Here is a 22,672-nt window from a genome sequence, read left to right as displayed (position 1 = left end):
TGGGAATGTATTTAATTTCCTACATTAACGTCTTTTTTAAAAATACATTGCAGAACCCTGGGAGATGCCTGCTTTTCCTTGCTGCTTGGAAAAATGGTGTTGAGTGAAAAAATGTGTGGATGAAAAAAAGAATGAAAAATACATTAAAATAATAGATAGACACAAAATGCTGGAGTAACTCAGCGGGACAGGCAGCATCACTGAGACTCGACCCGAAACGTCACTCATTCCTTCTCTCCAGTGATGCTGCCTGTCCGGCTGAGTTACTACAGCATTTTGTGTCCATCTTCGATTTAAAAGAACATCTGTAGTTCCTTCCTATCCATAAAATAACACTTGCCTGTATCCAAGTATTTCACTCTGTTTAACCATGTGCAACATGTATGATTCCTTGCTTGTTCCTGTAAGTCCGGGTAAGATAAGTATCGTTGGTCTTGTGGCAGAAACAGGATAGAGTGCATTGTCATCATTATTATTCCAGTCCAAGGAAATATTTCCACCGTCTGCTGTCTCAATGAGTTCACTGTAATACGGGTAAAAAGAAAATGAAAATGTAGAAATTATGTAAGCACAGGTTCGCAACACCATAATCCTGCATGCATTATTTATGATAATGATAATTTATCCCACATTTATTTGCTGAAGTACTGTACAGACACAATTCATTTTTATAATTACTGTTCTGAGTTAAAAAGAAATTGAATGCAATAATGTTTCTGCCAAAATATTCAGTGCTTTTGTTTTGGTTGCACATGGGTCAGGATTTTCTGAAACTACATGAAAAATTGCAAGATGGGACTATCGCAACGGATAAGATGTTGTAGAAAGGAACTGCAGATCCTAGTTTAAACTGAAGACAGACACAAAATGCTGGAGTAACACAGCGGGTTTGAAGAAGGGTCTCGACATGAAATGTCACCCATTCCTTCTATCCAGAGATGCTGCCAGTCCCACTGAGTCACACCAACATTTTGTGTCCATCTTCGGTACATGGATAGAACAGGTTTATAGGGATATGGGCCAAATGCAGGGAAGTGGAACAAATGTAGATGGGACATGTTGGTCGGTGTGGGCATGTTGGGCCAAAGGGGTTTCATGTACAAATTATTTCCTCACACGATCCACTTAGGAAATGTATTACACATCTAGATTTTAAAAACACTAGCATTATGTAATTTGAATTATTTTCTGTCCAATTATAAAACAATGTATTCACCATTTCAGGTGCTGAATATTAAAAATAGTGAAAGTTATGCTTTGGATCAGATTTCTGCACTGAAATATTTTGGTTTGAAAGGAAATTTCTAAAAAGTTAATGACTGACATACACACTGCAATCTGATTTATATGCAATTGAAAGAAAAAAAAGATTTAAAATATTTTTCTAACCAAGAGAATATGGTTAATTTCTGAACAGTCATCAATGCAGGACAATGCTAATAACATAGTAAACAGTAAGACAATGAAGCGTACTTTCTGTATTCCACCCAAGGTTTGGTTGTGATGAATGGCCTGAGTAGTGTCTGAACTCTTGCTTCCCAGCACCAAAAGGTTGGATAATAAGTCTCTGTTACCACAGGACAATATCTGTGCAGAAATTCAGAGAGGGTTGCTGACCCAGTGATAAGCTGTGGCTTCTGCAATAAATCAAGCTCACAGTTACAGTGTGATAGCAAATTGTAGACATTTACTGGAGTTATTTTTTTAAAATGTATCGGCAACGATTTAAATATCCATATAAAAATTAAAATATATGCACATTGATTACAGTCTTGGCTCAACAGAAGTGAATTTCCAGAATTTATTTTCTGATTTAATTCAGCATAATTGTATAATTTTGTTCTCTCCATCGCACTCCCTTTCTGCAACTTAAAGCACACCTGATTTCTCCCTTTCGAGTTCTGATGAAAGAGTCATCAATCTGAAATGTTAACTGTTTCTCTCAGGGATGATGCCTAAACATTTTCTGTTGTAATTTCAAATTTCCAACATCTATAAATGTTTGCTTTTTGACCACATGATCGTTAAAAATATATCAATTTTTACTGGTTTTTTAAAAAAGTTCCGTGTGCCATTTCTCCAATTCTGGCCATCTTTTTAATTTTGGTCTGGCCACTAAAATGGAGCTGTTAGACGGCATTGTTTGGTGGAATATTAAATCACAAAAAGCATCACAATTGTTTTTCACATAGAGTACAAGGCTGTGGGGCAGCAAATTAAGATATTGCAAATTTGTTGTCATTTTAATTGCTCCATTCTATCATAAGCTAATCTTTAAGTTCTCCATTTGGAGAGAAGATTAATAGTGCTAATTTTTCATGACTTTGAGACCAAGGTGAGTTTATGCACACCTTGCAGAATGACAGGGAAGGAAGACAGGCAACTAAAAGCTGTTCAATTTGTGCTGATGTATTTTAGCGCAAATAATGAGTGGTGGTTGGCCTTGGGAAGGAGCTTCATTAATAAATATTAATCTGATCTTAATATCAATAGTACACTGAGCAATTTTGACGGTGACCTCAGCAGGGAAGTCACTAAGGTTGACAGATCTATTGTGAAGCAGGTCATGGTCTGATAAAAAATGCTGAACAAGCCTTCTAGGAATGCGCAAAACTATCAATATGGAGATCAGGAAGATCAGTTTCTTCTCCAGACCTTCGAAGGAAAGAAAGATGAACCTACCTCGCTTTGCTTGGTTTGCTTGACCGTTCTTCCTTCGTGAAAGGCAACCCCTCCCCTATTCACCTGGGTCTAAAACACACTCAAAACACACTCCTGCCACATCTGCATGTCTCCGGGTGACCATTGGCAGACACAATAGCTTCCTAGCTTCCTCTGTCTGCAACCTGTTCTATCTGGGAAGTAGACTGGTGCACTCAAATGAGCGGAAAGATTTAAAATTTCAGCAGCTGTGACGGGGCCTGAATGCAATCACCTCCTACAAGGCGAAATCAGGAGTCATCACACATGTCAGCGAAGCATCACTCCCTGACGAGCTCAATGCGTTTTACGCACGCTTTGATAGGGCGAACACTGATGTGCCTTCTCGAGTCCCCATTCGCTGTGATGGTATTTCGGTCACGGTCACATAGGTCAACGTCAGAAAATCCTTCAGAGGGGTGAACCCTCGGAAAGCGCCTGGACCTGATGGCATACCTGGTCGTGTTGTAAAAACCTGTGCGGACCAACTGGCTGGAGTTTTTACGGACATTTTCAACCTCTCACTTCTGAGGTCTGAGGTTCCCACCTGCTTTAAAAAGGCATCAATTATACCGGTGCCCAAGAAGAGCAAGTGACATGCCTCAATGACTATCGACCAGTGGCACTAACGTCGGTGGTGATGAAGTGCTTTGAGAGGTTGATCATGGCACAAATCAACTCCTACCTCGACAAAAACCTGGACCCACTGCAGTTCGCATACCACCACAACCAGGGCCGGCGTTAAGCCGATTTGACCGATTGCTCCCAATTGGTCCCCGCGCCTAATGGGGGCCCCGCACTAATGTTCAGTATTTCGTACGGAAATACGAATTCTCTTTGTTAAATAAAGATTTTTTTTAATTCGCCATCCGGATTTTTTTTAAATGAACATGCATAACAACCGCTGCGCGGCCATCATACACAAACGATTTGTTAACTAGTGCTGTTAGCACTTCTTAACGGTAAGTAGTTAACACCTTGTTATGCGATGTCATGAATCTGCATCTATCCACATTCCTCAGTAAATGTTATAGTGTTTTGAACAAGTATTAATGACACCGTGTTCAAAAGGGAACTGCAGATGCTGGAATATCGAAGGTACACAAAATTGCTGGGGAAACTCAGCGGGTGCAGCAGCATCTATGGAGCGAAGGAAATAGGCGACGTTTTGGGCCGAAACCCTTCTTCAGACTCATTTAATGACGCCGTGTTCCTTTGAATAAAATTCACGCGGCGTCATTAATACTTGTTTAAAACACAATTACATTACTGAGGAATGTAGATCGATGACACGTTGAGAATTTCATTTAACTCACCATCATGAGTGAGGGCCCCGGACCGCGAGAAGGGGCTTCTTCCTGGTGTGCAAGTTAGTCATTCACCTACCGACCCACGTTGTGTCTCTCTGTCTTTTGCTCACTCCCTCCCTCCCTCTTTCTCTCGCGCTCTCTCTCCCGCTCCCCGTCTCGTCTCTCTCTAGCTCTCCTACTCCCTCTCTATCACCCTGTCCCCTCAGCATTCCCGGAATCATTGATGTTTAGCGGTAGACAGAAATGCTGGAGAAACTCAGCTGGTGAGGCATTCGCCTGGCCCGCTGAGTTCCTCCAGCACTCTGTGTTTTTTGTTTGGCTCTGAAGTTGAAGGTGGCTCAGCGGGACGGGCAGCGGCTCTGGGGAGAGGGTTGTGTTTCTGGTCGAGACCCTTCTTCAGACAATCACAAGTACTCTCACCGACGCGAGTTCAGTTCGGTCTGAAGAAGGGTCTTCTCTCCAGAGTCGCTGCGCTGCCTGTCTGCTGAGTTACTCCAGCTTTATGTCTATCTTCAATTTCAGAGAAATACAATTTCTCACGGGGGGCTTATAGCATCTCTAAACCCCTCTGGGACCCTCTGAACACCTCTAAACCCCCTCTAGCCCCCCTATTTCCCTCTATTCCCCTCTAAACAATTGTAAACACACCTGAACCCATCTGAAGCCCTCTAAACATCTCTAAACCGTTTAAATCCCCTAAGGCCGGCCATGCACGCACACACACAGACGCATACACACAAACAGACACAGAGACACAATCGCATACACTCATAAACACACACACACACACACACATTCAATCTTTCAAAGTGCCGCTCATTTTATTAGATGTGTGACACTTTCATATAGTTTTTTAAAATTTTGGTATATCAAGCATTTAATGTTTTTTTTGGTTAAAGACGAGCATACTACACGAAATATAAACATACATACATTTTTACTTTTCTAGAGTAGGGGCCCCGCCATCAATTTTCTAATTGGGCCCCGCAATTCCTAGCACCGGCCCTGACCACAACAGATCAACGATGGATGCGATCTCGCTGGCTCTCCACTCCGCTCTGGACCACTTGGACAACAAAAACTCATATGTCAGGCTGTTATTCATTGAATACAGCTCGGCATTTAACACAATCATCCCCTCCAAGCTGGTTACCAAACTCTCAGAACTGGGTCTCTGCGTATCTCTCTGCAATTGGATCCTCGACTTCCTGATTCACAGACCACAGTCTGTTTGTATTGGTGGAAATGTGTCAACGTCGATAACAATCAGCATGGGAGCACCTCATGCGTGCTCAGTCCCCTGCTATACTCACTCTATACTCATGACTGCGTAGCCGGTCATAGTGCGAACTCCATCATCAAGTTCGCTGACGACACCCACTGTTGTGGGACGTATCACTGATGGAGATGAGTCAGAGTATAGAAGAGAGATCGACCGTTTGACCAGATGGTGCCAGCACAATAACCTGGCTCTCAACACCAGCAAAACCAAGGAACTGATTGTGGACTTTGGAAGGGGTAGGATGGGGACCCGTAGTCCCGTTTATATCAACGGGTCGATGGTGGAGAGGGTCAAGAGCTTCAAATTCCTGGGCGTGCATATCTCTGAAGATCTCTCCTGGTCCGAGAACACTGATGCAATTATAAAGAAAGCTCATCAGCGCCTCTACTTTCTGAGAAGATTACGGAGAGTCAGTATGTCAAGGAGGACTCTCTCGAACTTCTACAGGTGCACTGTAGAGAGCATGCTGACCGGTTGCATCATGGCTTGGTTCGGCAACTTGAGCGCCCTGGAGCGGAAAAGACTGCAAAAAGTTGTCAACTGCCCAGTCCATCATCGGTTCTGACCTCCCTACCATCGAGGGGATCCATCGCAGTCGCTGCCTCAAAATGGCTGCCAGCATCATCAAGGATCCACACCATCCTGGCCACTCACTCATCTCCCCGTTGCCTTCAGGTAGAAGGTACAGGAGCCTGAAATCTGCAAGATCCAGGTTCAGGAATAGCTACTTCCCGACAGCCATCAGGCTATGAAACTCAACTCAAACAAAACTCTGATCATTAATAGTGTATATTTATGTGTGTATATTTATGTGTGTATATATATATATATATATATATATATATATTCATTGGTATATGGTCACACTGATCTGTTCTGTTCTGTATTTATTTATGCCTACTATATTCTGTGTGTTGAGGCAAAGCAAGAATTTCAATGTCCGATGTGGCAATAAACTCTCTTGAATCTTGAAATATCCCAGGCCTGAAACTTAAGCCAGTTGAAGGTGCTGCGTATTGTTCCTGCTTTCCTCACTAAATCTTTAAAACCTGCATGCTGTTGAAACCCACTTCAGTGTTTCTCAGGAAGGGGCCCGACCTGAAACAACACCCTTACTTTTTCTCCAGAGAAGCTGCCTGATCAGTTGAATTACTCCAGGACTTTGTGTCTATCTCCAATGTTTTTTTTATGACGTGGCAAATGAGGTTGGCATTCTCAGAGTTGCAGTGCTAAAGTTTACTTTCAATAACGAGTCACCTTGATGGCACTGGTTAAATCACTGGGTCCTCTACCTTTGAGCTTCATTATATCATCAAACAATGTTAGTTTACACATGGTATACTTTACTTGTGAACGGGATAGCAATGCTCTTACGCAATATTAAGATGGAGTTTCAGATTTATAAATGATATCTCTGGAATTTTAAAATCGGAAATGTTGATGAAGGACTCATGCTTATGGTGTAAACTCCACAGTGTAAACTTTGCCAAAAAATTAACAGAGAAGGGAGATAAGGCTGAGAAGTGACAAGTTTAATGGGCCTCCTCCACTGTCAGAGTGATGTCAAATGTAAATTGGAGGAACAGCACCCCATGTTTCGCTTGGGCAGTTAACAACCCAACGGTACGAATATTGATTTGTCTAACTTCACATAAACGTTGCATCCCCTCTCGCTTCGTTCCTCCCCCATCCTAGTCGTCGTACTAGTTTCACTGTCGTCCTGTTCAGTTTCAGTATCTGTATAACTCAATATCACCTATCCCACAGCTAACAATGGACCAATGTGGGCTCCACATTTCCTTGATTGTCTGTGCTTTTGGTATATCTTCTATTCATTTTTCCTATATCTCTCTTTCCCCTTTCCCCTGACTCTCAATGTGAAGAAGGGTCTCAACCCGAAACATCGCCCATTCCTTTTCTCCAGAAATGCTGAGTTACTTCAGCTTTTTAAGTCTGACAAAGTAACTGTGGTTGTGGGTATGAATAAAGGCTGATGCGGCATGGGAGGGGTTCCTTATTGTTTGTGTTATGAGGAAGAATGGGTTGGTGGTGTTGCTAAATCTTGAATTGATAATAATGAGGCGGGAGGCGGATAAGGAATGTGTAGGATAAGCACACACAGCTCGGAAGGAAGAGAGAAAGATTCTCATTCATGCAAACACATTCAGAAAACAAGTGAAAGTTAACCCATTGGTTCCAAGGCCCTGCATTAAAAATGTTAGCAGCTCACGTGTGTTGAGATAAAAGTATATGTTCTGAAAAGACAAGAGAAAATATTGAATTCTTTTTTAAAATATCGTTCTTTCTCATAATAGCATAGAATGTTACCAAGGGGAAGGTTAGTGCCCTAGAGTTATACAGCACAGAAATAGGCCCTTTGGCCCAATTTGCCCATGCCGACCAAGATGTCCCATCTACACTGGTCCCACCTGCCTATGTTTGGCCTATGCATGTACCTGTCCAAATGTATTTTGAATATTGTTGTAGTACCCTCCTCAACTACCTCCTCTGGCAACTTGTTCGTTATACCCACCGCACTCTGTGTGAAAAAGCTGCCCCTCGGGTTATTAAATCAATCCCCTCTCACCTTAAACCTGTCCCCTGGTTCTTGATTCTCCCACTCTGGGTATAAGACTCTATGCATTTACCAAAACTAAAGAGCATGGCTGAAAGGTCAGAAGGGAGAAATTTAAAGGAGTTGTGCAAGCCAACTTCATTTTTTACGGAGAGTGGTAAGTGACTGGAATGCGCTGTCAGGGGTGGTGGTGGAAACAGAAATGAATATTGCATTGAAGAGGCATTTAGGTAGGCACATTGATTTGCAAGGAATGGAGGGATATGGCTCACATGTGGGCGGAGAACATTAGTTCAATTTGGCATTATGTTCGGCACAGACAGTGTCTGTGGGCTGAAGGACCTTTTCCTGTGCGATACAGTTCTATATTATCCCTCAAAAGAATGTGAAAATGTGAATGTCACACAATGTATACGGATGCTGAAGTTAAATGCCATCCCTACTATCTGCCGAGGGAGTTCACCTCAGCTACACTGACAGCAGTCTACATCCTCCCCTCATACAGACATCAAGCTTGCTCTGAACGTTATCCATTATCAATAGCCTCAAGACCAAACACCCCGAAGCCCTGGTCATTGTAGCGGGGACTTCAATCAAGCCAACCTCAGGGGTGTTCTACCAAAGTACTACCAGCATGTCACTTGTCCTACCAGGGGCCAGAACACCCTGGATCACTGCTATACATCAATACTGCTCTGTCCCTCTACTACATTTCGGGAAATCTGATCCCCTAGCTGTGCTTCTGTTCCCTGCCTACAAACAAATAGGAGCAGGAGGATCCGGTCCAGAGAGTTGTGAAATGCTGGTCAACGGACATGGATGACATGTTACGTGACTGCTTTGAGTCGGTGGATTGGTCCATATTCAGGGACTCCGCAGCTAATCTGAATGAGTACTCGATTGCCGTGACGGACTTCATCAGCAAGTGCGTGGAACACTATGTGCTGACAAAGTCAATCCGAGTGTTTCCCAACTGGAAACCATGGATGAACCATGAGGTACACTCGCAGGTTAAGGCCAGATCTGCTGCATACAAGTTAAACGATCCCGAGTGGTACAAGAAGGCCCGCTAGGATCTCCGCCAAGCCATCAAGGATACCAAGTGACAATACCGGGACAAACTTCAGTCCCAGTATAACCACGCGGACACATGGAGAATGTGGTAAGGTCTGAATAAGATAACTGGCTGCAAAGCACGATCAGGCAACATCATTGGTGACAGTGCGACCCTACCTGATGAACTGAATGATTTCTATGCTCGCTTCGAGCAGAAGGCCCACAGGGTGGTGACACCTGGCTCTTCAGACTCCAGTGCGCCTCTCCCCAGGGTGAAGGTAGAAGATGTTAAATGTTAGATCTCCCTACTCCATTCTGAGGTACCCACCAGCTTCAAGAAGACCACCATCATTCCAGTGCCGAAGAAAAGTAAGACTTCATGCCTATACGAATACCGTTCAGTGGCCTTGACATCCGCCATCATGAAATGTTTTGAGAGGTTAATTATGGAATGCATTAAATCCAGTTTAGTCATCGGCCTTGACCCACTGGTTTGCCTACCGCCACAACAAGTCCACGGAGGATGCCATCGCCCTAGCCCTACACTCATCCCCAGAACACTTGGATAAGTGAGATACCTACATCAGACTCCAATTCATAGACTACAGCTCTACCTTTTATACCATTATACCATTGATGCTTATCACCAAGCTCGAAGGATTTGGTGTCAGCACTCATCTCTGCAACTGGATCATCGACTTCCTGACCAACCAGACCCCAATCAGCGAGGATAGGGGACAAATCATCCTTCATGATAATCCTCTACAAGGATGCATTCTCGGTCCCTACTTTACTCCTTGTACACCCACCACTGTGCAGCCCTGTACAAATCTAATTCAATTTTCAAATTTGCAAACGACACCACAATTGAGATCACCATTGATATGCACACCGGATATCAAATAATGATGAGACGGAGTATAGGAGGAGATTGAGAACCTTGTGTCCTGGTGTCGAGACAACAACCTTTCTCTCAATGATAGCAAGCCAAAGGAAATAGTGATCGACTTCTGGAAGCGAAGCAGAACACATGCCCCACTGTGCATTGACGGTGCCAAATTAGAGAAGTCAAATTCCTAGGAGTCAATATCACCAACAACTTGAGACCACACCTGGAGTATTGCGTACAGTTTTGGTCTCCTAATCTGAGGAAGGACATTCTTGCCATAGAGGGAGTACAGAGAAGGTTCATCAGACTGATTCCTGGGATGTCAGGACTTTCATATGAAGAAAGACTGGATAGACTCGGCTTGTACTCGCTAGAATTTAGAAGATTGAGGGGGGATCTTATAGAAACGTATAAAATTCTTAAGGGGTTGGACAGGCTAGATGCAGGAAGATTGTTCCCGATGTTGGGGAAGTCCAGAACAAGGGGTCACAGTTTAAGAATAAAGGGGAAATCTTTTAGGACTGAGATGAGAAAAACATTTTTTACACAGAGAGTGGTGAATCTCTGGAATTCTCTGCCACAGAAAGTAGTTGAGGCCAGTTCATTGGCTATATTTAAGAGGGAGTTAGATGTGGCCCTTGTGGCTAAAGGGATCAGGGGGTATGGAGAGAAGGCAGGTACAGGATACTGAGTTGGATGATCAGCCATGATCATATTGAATGGCGGTGCAGGCTCGAAGGGCCGAATGGCCGACTCCTGCACCTATTTTCTATGCTTCCCGTGGACCACCCATATTGAAGCAATGACCAAGAAGGCACACCAACGCCTCAACTTCCTTAGAAGGCTTAGGAGGTTTGGCAATGTCCCCTACAACTCTCACCAAGTTCTACAGATGCACCATAGAAAACATTTTATCAGGATGCATCACAGCTTGGTTTGGGAACAGATCCATCCAAGACCGCAAGAAATTGCAGCGAATTGTGGACGCGGCCCAGACCATCACACAAACCAACCTCCCATCTATTGACTCCATTTATGCATCACGCTGCCTCTGCAAAGCCGGCAACATAATCAAAGATGAGTGGCACCCTGGCCCTCTTCTCCCCTCTCCCATCAGGCAAAAGGTATAGAAGTGTGAAAACACACAACACCAGATTCACGGACAGTTTCTTCCCAGCTGTTATTAGGCAACTGAATCATCCTACCACAACCAGAGAGCAGTCGCGAACTACTACCTACCTCTTTGGCAGGAACGTGCCGTGCGTGAGTGATTACTCAGGGTAGGCAGTCAGTCGGCTTTTTAAAAAAAACTTAAACCGCGCAAGCGCAGTTGTTCTCTCCGTGTAAATAAAAAATAAAAATAAAGACAGTAACAATTAAATTTTCCCAAGGCTTCCAAGTCTCTTTTATTCTGAATTACTGAATGGGTGAAGGGTGATGGCAGGTGGGGAGATGGTGGGAAAAATGGGAGTAAAGGGAAAAGTTGAATCAGTTGTCATCTAATTGAATGACAACACTTGTTCAAGGGACCAATTGGGGGGACAGTTCCTTTCACAGCGTGTGGAGAGTCTGTGCCAGGGGTAAAGTTGCGGGGAGGGCAGGAGTGTTGAGAAGGAGGGGGTCGGGGATAATGCCAGTAACTCACTCACTCACCGCTGCCGCGGCGCTCCGGGCCCCACCGCATTGTAGCCGGGGATAGAAGCAGCTCGGGTGGCTGAGAGCGGTCGCCGGGACCCGACAGCAGAATTGGCCGCCACTCCAGCGCCTTCTGCCGGCCCGCTCACCTTTGGCAGTACTCTCCGTCTGAACACCTCTCACCTGCCACTCACCGGCTTCGCTCATGTCAGCCGCTTCCTGCTAATCCTTAAATTCCCACAGCCGAGTAAACTCAATCGCGCTGTCGGAATTTAAGGATTTGCGGGAAGCAGCTGACATGAGTGAGGCCAGCGAGCGGCAGGGGAGAGGTTTTTAGACGGAGAGCTGCCAGAGGTGAGCGGGGGCCGGCAGAAGGAGCTAAGGTGGCGGCTGGTTCCGCTGTCCGGCCCGGCGGCCACTCACAGCCACCCGAGCTGCTTCTCCTCCCCCCCCCCCGGCCTCAATGCAGTGGCATTGCACGCCTCCATGCAAGGAGCGTCGCAAGTGGCATGATCCTGACCCCCTCCTTCACAACACTCCTGCCCTCCCCTCCCCGCAGCTTTACCCCCGGGCCAGACCTCCCAAACGCTGTGAAAGGAACTCCCCCACCCCGGGAAATATGTTATTTAAAAAGATATAGCACCAAGAAATGTACTTATTACATAATTTGAATACGAACTCCATTCTTCTCTCTTTTGTTTCCTAAGATACTCTTCAGATCCTGCAATCCATATTTGAAAATCCCGCCAAGAAACTAGTGCTGCGCCTGCGCAGTGCAGCAAAGGCAGAGTTTCAGCTGCCTTCAGCTCCCCTTGAAATTGACGGCTTCAGACAGCACTGTCGGCACGTGGGCTGCACAGACTTTCGTGTGCTGCAAGTGCTGCGGTTGAAAGGCACGGAGAATTATGCCTACCTAAGAGATCGATCTCTTAGATATGCATAATTCTGCCATGCCTTTACTATTTATATTTAGTAATTACCATTTTATAATTTTAGTGCCTACCCTGACGGCACGCGGCTGGTGACCGGAAGGTGGCCGGTTCGAATCCCGCTTGGAGTGCATACTGTCGTTGTGTCCTTGGGCAAGACACTTCACCCACCTTTGCCTGTGTGTGAATGTGTGTGAGTGATTGGTGGTGGTCGGAGGGGCCGTAGGCGCAGAATGGCAGCCACGCTTCCGTCAGTCTGCCCCAGGGCAGCTGTGGCTACAGAAGCAGCTTACCACCACCGAGTGTGACTGAGGAGTGAATGAATAATGCGATGTAAAGCGCCTTGAGTATTAGAAAGGCGCTATATAAATCCCATCCATTATTATTATTATTCTTGATCGGACTTTGCTGGCTTGCACTAAACGTTATTCCCTTACCATGTATCTATACACTGTAGATGTATCGATTGTAACCATGTATTGTCTATCTGCTGACTGGTTAGCACGCAACAAAAGCTTTTCACTGTACTGCAGAATACACGTGACAGTGAACTGAACTGAAACTGAAATAGCTGGTAGTGTATGTAAACTTTGTGATAGGGATGTGAAGAGTGGAGTAGTGGTAATGTTCAAAGATTTGGTAGAGCGTATGCTAGGGCCCATACCTTGCTGATGGTGTTAGTAGTTGATAGTTGAGTGTGTATTACATTGAAAAGCATATTGCATTAGCTGTTAAAGTGCAGGCACCTTCACTGTCCTTGACTCAATGAGCGAGTCACTGAGCTTTTCCTTTGTTGCAAACAGGTCTTCATGTCTTGACTCGAAGCAGTCAGTTATTCCTCCTCTGGAGGTCTCACCATCTATTTGGTAGTATTCCTAGACTCTTGCAAATGGAGGACATTTCTCCTGTATCTCTAGTCTGAATGTCAAAAGTGTCTAATCGTTCCTATGTTATGTTGTGTTTTCTACAAACATAACAATCATGCCCACCATGACTTGCACCAACCAGCTGAAGTCAAATTGCAACTCCCCTTCACAAGTAGAAGATAGGCACAAAAAGCTGGAGTAACTCAACGGGACAGGCAGCATCTCTGGAGAGAAGGAATGGGTGACATTTTGGAGTGTGAAGAAGGGGCTCGACCCGAAATGTCACCCATTCCTTCTCTCCAGAGATGCTGCCTGACCCGCATTTACTTTTCACTACCGACTTCTTCCGGTTCAGCTTGATGCCTCTGTCTCTGCATCGCTGAAGATGTTGCAGTCTTGCATCGTGATTCCTTTCTGCATCTTCTCAGGTGTCCCCTACTCCAAATAGGATGATGTCATCTGCAACACATTCCACTCCCTTTAATCCTTCTCGGGCTTGTTGCAGCCTCTTCTGGAAGATCTCTGGACTTACTTTCAGTCCAAATGGTAACCTCTTCCAGCGATATCTCCCAAAAGGGGTGTTTATGGTTGTTAGGAAACTGCTCTCCTCATCTAGTTCGCATTGGAGGTATCCTGACTTCAGATCGAATTTGTAGAAAATCTTCGCATTGGACAGCTCAGGGAATACATCCTCTACGACTGGTAGTTAGTGGATCTCCCTTTTCAGGACTTTGTTGAGGGGTCTAGGATCTATGCAGAACCTCAACTCTGTGTTGTCCTTTTTGTCCGTAACGACCAGCCTGCTACACCATTCAGTTGGTTCTTCGACTTTAGTCAAGATGTCCTGCTCGACCAGCTTCATGAGGCCATTCATGTCCTTCTCTTTCATAGCTACAGGTATCGGCTTTGCAGAACACTGTGATGGGGTCACATCCTCCGTCCTAGTTACCAACTTGACCTTGCCAGGCAGTCTCCCAGGTCTTTCGTCGTCAAAAGACATCTTTGTATTTCTTGAGTAATGAGCCAGCCTCGGTAATAGCATTCAGGCTCTTGAAGTTCTCGTAGTGAACCGTGAAGAGTTTCATCTGTTGTGCAGCTTTGCCGCTCAGGAGCGGTGTGAGCCAGCCTTCCTCTACCATTATGAAGTGAACACGGTACCTCTTGTTGTTCGTCTCGTTCTGGAGTACGACTTTCGCCTTACCTTCCGCCAGCAGTTTGATCCGTGGTACATCTTTAAGCTGATTTTCTCTCGGCTAATGTCCTCTTTGTTGAGTACGAGATGCTTGGGAATCACATTAATACTGGCACCAGAGTCCATCTGAAACTTGATGGCTGCTATATTGCCGACCTGCATCTCAGCGAATAGGCCTGAAGAGGAATTGTTTCCGGCTGCATTGATCTCAACGCAACTCACAGACCCTGTGTCGGAAATGGACGTTGTGTCAGATGCCTCTATGACCTTGTGCAGACCCCGTTTCTGCATGCTCTCCTTCTTTTGCTTGCAGCAGCAGGCAAAGTGGTTTTGTCGTCCGCATCTGTTGCAGTCCTTCCCATACGCTGGGCATTCCTCCTTCCAATGCTTATGCATCCTTGCACAGAATTTACATTTGATTAGTGCCTGATTCTTCCTCTGTGAAGGGAAATCAACCGTATTATCCCTTAGTTTGAATCGTTCCACCTTGTGTATTGTCGGCTCTTCGCCGATGACCTGCATTCTTGCCGCTGTTACCTCCGAGGATCTACATATGTCCACAGCCCCTGAGGTGTCAGATTCCTCTTCTGAACGAGTGTCTTCCTAGTTGACTGGTCTGCAATACCAATGACGATGCGATTGCAAATGAGGCTTTCTCTCAGGCACTCACAGAAGTTGCATGTTTTAGCAAGCTCCTTCAGCTCTGCAACATACAATTCAATGCTTTCCCCAGACTTCTGGTCTCGTTTATAAAAACAAATCTTTCATAGGTTTCATTCGTCTCTCCTATGATGATGGTAGACATCTTGTCGATGATGACTTTCACATCTGTCTCATCTGCTACCGTCTCGAACTTCAGGGTATTGAAGATTCGCACGCCCTGCGGTCCAATAGTATGCAGGAATACTGCTTTTTGATACTGTTTCTCCTTCTTATCCAGCTCCGTTATCACTGCATAATTTTCATACATTTGTTTAAACATTTTCCACTCTTCCACCCTGTTCTCTTTGAGCTTAGGACTGCTCTGCGCCATTTTGAAATATCAGCGTATTCCCTCTTTAAGCTTATTTTATCTTTAAGCAGACTCTCGCAGCACGTCGTTTTAAACTTCGTCTCCCACAGCGCTGATTTACACGCTTTGTGTGCACTGTCCTGCATTCACTCATGCATGCAGCTAGTCCGCTCGCTGAGCGTTGAAACATTGATTCCTGAAAGTTTTTCAAAGCATTTTTTCTAATAATCATAGTGTCTATTTGATTCACAAATGTTCACTTTCACTGCTGCCACCATGTTTTTATACCTGTTTACTTGTAAAATAAGTAAACTGGTACATAATATACAGATAAAGATGGCTGCACACACACTCGTGTTGGAGTCTAAAACAAGAATGATTTATTTCCAAGTCAAGGTCACTGACTGATTTACTGAGCATGTGCGAGAATGAGCACAGCTCATATGCTCCTTCTTACATGCTAAAGCCATTAGCTGTACACACTCTACTGTGAGGTGTGGAAGTGAAGAGTTAGTGCTGGCGGTTTGCAAAGACGACGATAATGAATTGACATCATTAATTTAGTTGAAAATTAAATAGTGGCAGAGGCTGGAAATCTGAAATATAAACAGAAAATGCTGGACATACCCAACAGATCATACATCATCTATGCAAAGAGAAACAGAGTTAACATTTCAAGGCAGTGATTCTTCATTAGAACAAGGGTTCTTCAACAGGACCTTTTTCACATGAAGGACCGTAGCATTGAAATTTTAACTTGTTAGCATTCTCCATTATTAATCATTATTAATGTTGCCTCACCTGCAGAATATTTCCAATATTTTCTCATTTAGTAACATGTATTGCGTCAACTGATTGCGGGCTGGAGAGGATGTTTCCACTCATGGGAGTGTCTAGGACCAGAGTCCGCTGTGCAAAAGAGTTTACAGCCTTCCCTCTAACTATAACAAGATGTCCAAAAAGAACAGTTTCACTTTATCCACCACATCAGATCCTGGAATCACCTTAAACACCTCTGTAAGATTGTTCCTTCATCTTCAAGGAAGCAGGTTTGCTCTTTGTCATCTGTCTAAATATGCTGAATGGCCAAATTCTGCTCCGATAACTTATGAATATAATCATTGATTGTGTTTGTCACATCTTTCCCCCAGGTATTGTTCAAATGTCCAAATTTAGGTCTAAATTTCTTCAAAGAAGCTTTTACTGAATTAAAAAAAAACCTGTTTGTAAAAGTCTGGCAGTGACACAAACTACATTGCAAACTATTTTGCCAAGTCACTTTTCCCCCACAATTGTCTGTCTGTACTGTTTCTATGTGTAAATAATAGATTTATCATTTTAGTTTTTATGAGTAATTTAAAAAAAGATAATCCAGTCAGGAATCCCATCACATGTTTTATGCTCATAAGTCATTACAACTTCATAAATGTTCACCTCAATCACAATCCCATTATGACGTCACAACAATCAACCTTTCAAACAAAGTAGCTTTAATTTATGTTGTGGCAATGACTTCAGTGTATCTAGAATAAACTAGGTACTGATCAGTCAGAGCATTTAAATGAACCTATATGGCTCTTACTTGCCCATTATTCAGCAGGGTTAAAGTAAACACAAAATGTAACTCAGCGGGTCAGACAGCATATGTGGAGAAAACGAGTAGGTGACGTCTCGGGCCAAGGCCCTTCTTCAGATTGAGTGGCAGGGGAGAGAGAAACTAGAGGTATGAAAAGGTGAAAAGAACAAATGGTAAATGATTTGTCTGGAGGGAAGGGGGTTGGGGTGTGTGGAGGGGAGGGGGGTTTAGGGGAGGGACGGTGGGGGAGGGGATGTAGGAGAGGAGGGGAGAAAAAGAGGGGAGAGAGAGAGAGAGGGGGGAGGGGGAGAGGAGAGGAGAGGGGGAGAGGAGAGGAGAGTGTGGTGGGAGAGGAGAGGAGAGGGGGGAGAGGACGAGGGGTCGAGATCGGAGGAGACGAGGGGAGAGGAGATGGAGAGGGGGGAGAGGGGGAGGGCGGAGAGGCACCGGAGGGGATGAGCGAGGAGTGGGCGAGAGGAGGAGGGGGAGAGGAGGAGAGGAGGAGAGGAGGAGAGGAGGAGAGGGAGGAGAGGGGGGAGAGAGGAGGAGGAGGGGGGGAGAGGAGGATGAGGGGAGAGAGGGGAGAGGGGGGAGGAGAAGGGGAGGGGGAGAGGAGAAGGGGGGAGGAGAGGGGGAGAGAGAGAGGGGGATGAGGACGAGGGGGAGAGGAGAGGGGGAGAGGAAGAGGGGGGGAGGAGAGGGGGGGAGAGGAGAGGGGGAGAGGAGAGGGGGAGAAGAGAGGGGGAGAAGAGAGGGGGGGAGAAGAGGGAGGGGGGAGAAGAGGATGAGGGGGGAGAAGAGGGGGGGGAGAAGAGGAGGAGAGGGGGGAAGAAGAGGATAGAGGGGGGAGAAGAGGAGAGGGGGGAGAAGAGGAGAGGGGGGGAGAAGAGGACGAGGGGGGGGAGAAGAGGAGAGAGGGGGGAGAGGGGAGAGGGATAGAGAGGGAGAAGAGGAGAGGGGGAGAAAGAGGAGAGGGGGGGACGAGGAAAAGCAGGGGGAGAGAGGAGAGGAGAGGAGAGAGAGAGGAGAGGGGAGAGAGGAGAGGGGGGAAGAGGAGGGGAGAGGAGAGGGGGGAGAGGAGGGAGGGGAGGGGGGGAGAGGGCGAGGGGGGGGGAGGGGGGGGGAGGGAGAGGAGAGGGGGGGGATGAGGAGGGGGGGAGGAGGGGGGGAGGAGGGGGGGAGGGTGGGGGGGGAGAGGAGAAGAGGGGGAGAGGAGAGGGGGGGAGACGGAGGCGAGGGGGAGAGAAGAGGGAGAGGGGGGAGAGAAGAGGAGGGAAGAAGAGGAAGAGGGGGGGAAGAAGAGGAGAGGGGGAGAAGAGGAGAGGGGGGGGAGGAGTGGGGGAGGGAGAGGGGGGAGGGAGAGGAGATGGGGGAGAGGAGAGGGGGGGGGGGGAGGAGAGGGGGGAGAGGGAGGGGTGGAGAGGGGGAGAAGAGGGAGGAGAGGAGAGGAGAGGGGGTAGAGGAGAGGGGGGGGGAGAGGAGAGGGGGGGGAGGAAAGGGAGGGGGGGAGAGGAGAGGGGGAGAGGAGAGGGGGGGAGAGGAGAGGGGGGAGAGGAGAGGGGGGGAGAGGAGAGGGGGGGAGAGGAGAGGAGGGGAGAGGAGATGAGGGGAGAGGAGAGGAGGGGAGAGGAGAGGGGGGAGAGGAGAGGGGGGAGAGGAGAGGGGGAGAGGAGGGGGGGAGGAGGGGAGAGTGAGAAAGGGAGAGAGACGGGGAGAGAGAGAGAAAGAGAGAGGGATAGGGAGAGAGAGATGTGGGGAGAGAGAGGAGGGGAGAGAGAGAGAGAGTGCCTTTTTACTTCAACCCAAACCCAAACAACCATTTGCAGGCAGTGCTTTTTTACTTCAAACTAACCATATATTCATTTTCAACCCACATTAAGGGTACTCACAGTGATGTAGACATTTGTTCAGTGTCATTCAGAGCTCAGAGTGACAGAGACTAATTGACAGAGCTCCATCTTGCAGAGACTAATTGAGGCACACCACTTCCTGGTTTTATAGTCCCTCCCCCTCCCTCCAGCATGGGGCAGCAGAGAGAATGGTGAATTTTGTAAAAACATTAATATCTCTGCCATTTTTCATCGAAGGGAAAAATCCTCGGCACACATGCGGCGGAGGGGGACTGAGCGAGGTGGCCGTAGGTGGCGGCGTTCTCTCAGAAATCGCAGCACAGACAGCCAAAAGCGGTCAAGAACAGAGATTTAGTAATATAGAGATAATGATCATAGTAGAAAATAAATCACTATCAAGTAGTACCTAATTTAATACAGCTGCAGAATATTACACGGAAACTATGAAATAAAAGCAATAAACCAGCTTACCGTTGAAAGGAAGTGCAAATAAAAGCATAAGTAAGCAGCACTGCATCCTAAAATAAGAATCCAATTTGCACTGGTATCAGGAAAATTAACATTAAAATATACCAACAGTTCTCTGAATAATTCGTTCATATTACATACTACATCAGTAAGGGTGCTCGGTTCTTTTTCAATGAAAGTCAAGTTCCAACACCACGCAGCTGAGACTCAGGAGGCTGTAACACAGGGTAGTGATGTCCTTTGGGTCAACTCAAAGTATGGCTCAATCATCTTTCTCTCTTCAACCTATTCATGACATCATAACAGGAAGCTGGAATGGGCTCCGGGGGTCAGAAGTCAAGAATTGTGATGTAATGAGTCTCAACTTAAACGCCTAGGTTGCCTCTGTAGGCCATAGAGTGATACAGCACGGAAACAGGCCCATCGGTCCAACTTGCCCATGCCGACCAAGATGCCCTATCTACGCTAGTCCCACTTGCCCGCATTTGGCATGTATCTCGATAAACATTTCCTGGGTTATGGGGAAAAGGCAGGAGAATGGGGCTCTTCTTCTTTCGTGTCCATCTTCCATGTTTCAAATGTTGACATCGCTGTCATCGTCCGTCCTGAAAAGGACACAAGCTTCCGGAGACAATCAGTGGGAGCCATCACTTGTTGCAATAGATGATGGTGGTTGCAGAATTAACTCAGGATACTTCTAGTTTCCAGCCCCGCGACGTGGACGCCTCTGCTATGGGGCCAGACAATAGGGTTGAGAGAGAACGATAGATTGGCGATGATTGAATGGCAGAGTAGACTTGATGGGCCGAATGGCCTAATTCTGCTCCTATCAATTATGAACTATCAATGTACCAGTCCAAATGTTTTTTATATGTTGTTATAATATCTGTCTCAACTATCCCCTCTGGCAGCTTGTTCCATAAACCCCTCTTCATTCTTTACTCCTTGTAAACCCACGACTGTGCAGATCTAATTCAATTTTCAGAGTAGAGGAAGGAGATCAATAACCTTATGTCCTGATGTTGAGACAACAGCCATTCTCTCAATATCAGCAAGATAAAGGAGATATAGGCCTGTCCCACTAACGTGACTTTTCAGCTACTGGCTTCGACCTTCAAGCTCGAGGGCACTCGCCAGAAAAACCTCAAGCAGGATTGACCGTCAGCGATGAAACCGCGAGCTGGATCGATCGCCAGCGCGCGTGCGTACACACACACACACACACACACACACACACACACACACACACACACACACACACACACACACACACACACACACACACACACACACGCGGGGGAAGCTGTCTGAAATTCACACCCACGATGAACAGGAAGGCACAAGATGGCTGGCACAGTGTACGGTAAGTCCTTTAGAGAGCGCAGGGGGTGGGAGGGAGAGAATGGGGGGAGAAGGGGGGAGAAGGGGGGAGAAGGGGGGAGAAGGGGGGAGAAGGGGGGAGAAGGGGAGAGAAGGGGAGAGAAGGGGAGAGAAGGGGAGAGAAGGGGAGAGAAGGGGAGAGAAGGGGAGAGAAGGGGAGAGAAGGGGAGAGAAGGGGAGAGAAGGGGAGAGAAGGAGTGGAGACACTTTTAAGAAGCCAGACAACTTTTAATAAAGTTTAGTCGGTTTTCCTTGGTTCTGAAAACTCCAATGAGCCAATTAAAATGCCCGGTCAGCAAAGGAGATTGCCTATGGTTACCTTGACTGCCTATAATTACATAGCGACCACACTACCACTGCACTACGAGTCCAAAAAACCATGCCAACCAATTTTTACTCATGGTACTCATTTACATTTACTCATTTACTGAGGCCGCGAGTATGCGGGAACTTCCCTCGAGCATGAAGGAGAGTTACAGTGACCTCCTAGGACCACGTGTCAACCATGCTGTGAGTTTGAGTCGAGCACAAACTCTTCTAAACTCGCAAATTAGGTCCCTGCAATGGGACAACTCATCATCATGATTGAGGGCTCCGGCCCGCGAGAAGGGGCTTCTTCTTGGTGTGCAGGTTAGTCATTCACTTACTGACCCACGTTGTGTCTCTCTGTCTTTCGCTCTCTCCCTCCCTCCCTCTCTCTCTCGCGCTCTCCCTCTCCTGCTCCCCATCTCGTCTCTCTCTAGTTCTCTCACTCCCTCTCTCTCACACTGTTGCCTCGGCATTCCTGGAATCATTGACGTTTTGCGGTAGACAAAAATGCTGGGGAAATTCAGCGGGTGAGGCAGCATCTATGGAGTGAAGGAAATAGGCAACGTTTCGAGCCGAAACCCTTCTTCAGACCCAGCCCGAAACGTCGGCTATTTCCTTCACTCCATAGATGCTGCCTCACCCGCGGAGTTTCTCCAGCATTGTTGTCTACCTTCGATTTTCCAGCAGTTCCTTCTTAGATGTTTTGCAGTGACGGCTTCATCTGCGGTTCCTTTCTGTTGGTGGGGGGGGGGGGGGGGGGGGGGGGGGGGGGGGGGGGGAGGGGGAGGAGAGAGAGAGGGAGTCGTGGCCCGTGGCGGATCTGGTCCATTCCCTCCGCGGGTGCCGCCTTGCCCACTGAGTTCCTCCAGCACTCTGTGTTTTTTGTTTGGCTCTGAAGTTGAAGGTGGCTCAGCGGGACGGGCATGGGCTCTGGGGAGAGGGTTGCATTTCTGGTCAAGACTCTTCTTCAGACAATCACGAGTACTCAAGTACTCTCACCGACGAGAGTTCAGTTCAGTCTGAAGAAGGGTCTTCTCACCAGTCGCTGCGCTGCCTGTCCTGCTGAGTTACTCCAGCTTTATGTCTATCTTCAATTTCAGAGAAATCAAATTTCTCACGGGGGGCTTATAGCGTCTACCCCCCCACCCCCACCACTTAATTCCCAGCCTCAGCCTCACCCACCTTAGCATACCACTAGTTCCTAAAACCCATTTCCATCACTGTTCATGTTGCACTTATAATGCAGAGACCGGGCTTGAAGTGATTCTGTGAAACAAAAAGATAAATAGCTGGCTTCAGTCCAACAGCAGCCTGAAGCACTTCAGTCTCTGAACCCTGTGACCAGCTGTTTCAAGTTTTGTACTGCTGTTGGACTGAAACCAGCTCTTTATCTTTTTGTTTCACCCCCTGTCCGTCCACATCCATCTCCCTCTCCCCCACCTTCCTCCCACGGTGCCTGCTGCTTTGGTGGCAGGCACACCATCATGTTTACATTGCCAGTTAACCGCTGATTTATTTTCAAGTGATCAGTGCAAAGTCTGCCTTCTTAAAAACTGATATCGTTGCCAAAAGTGACTTGCTTCGTGAAGATGGGCATTTGTAAAATTAAACCCCAGTATCCTCTGAGCTATGTGTTACTGTAT

At 46.6% G+C, this 22,672-nt stretch overlaps 1 protein-coding gene across 2 annotated transcripts in view; it reads right to left on the bottom strand.

Moving 5' to 3' along the window:
• Positions 1–22,672, bottom strand: part of abhd3 (abhydrolase domain containing 3, phospholipase) — a 60,883-nt gene that overhangs the window by 21,651 nt on the left and 16,560 nt on the right. For both annotated transcript variants that reach the window (XM_033019618.1, XM_033019619.1), the window contains exons 2-3: positions 1,474–1,637; positions 341–523 (exon numbers count right to left, since the gene is read on the bottom strand). In XM_033019618.1, the coding sequence (XP_032875509.1) occupies positions 341–523; positions 1,474–1,637 (347 nt within the window). The remainder of the gene's footprint in view (positions 1–340; positions 524–1,473; positions 1,638–22,672) is intronic.

Source organism: Amblyraja radiata, chromosome 4 (assembly GCF_010909765.2).
Source record: "Amblyraja radiata isolate CabotCenter1 chromosome 4, sAmbRad1.1.pri, whole genome shotgun sequence".
Taxonomy (NCBI): Eukaryota; Metazoa; Chordata; class Chondrichthyes; order Rajiformes; family Rajidae; genus Amblyraja; species Amblyraja radiata.
Note: the sequence above shows the minus strand (reverse complement) of the source record. Positions and strands in the feature narration are given on the sequence as shown.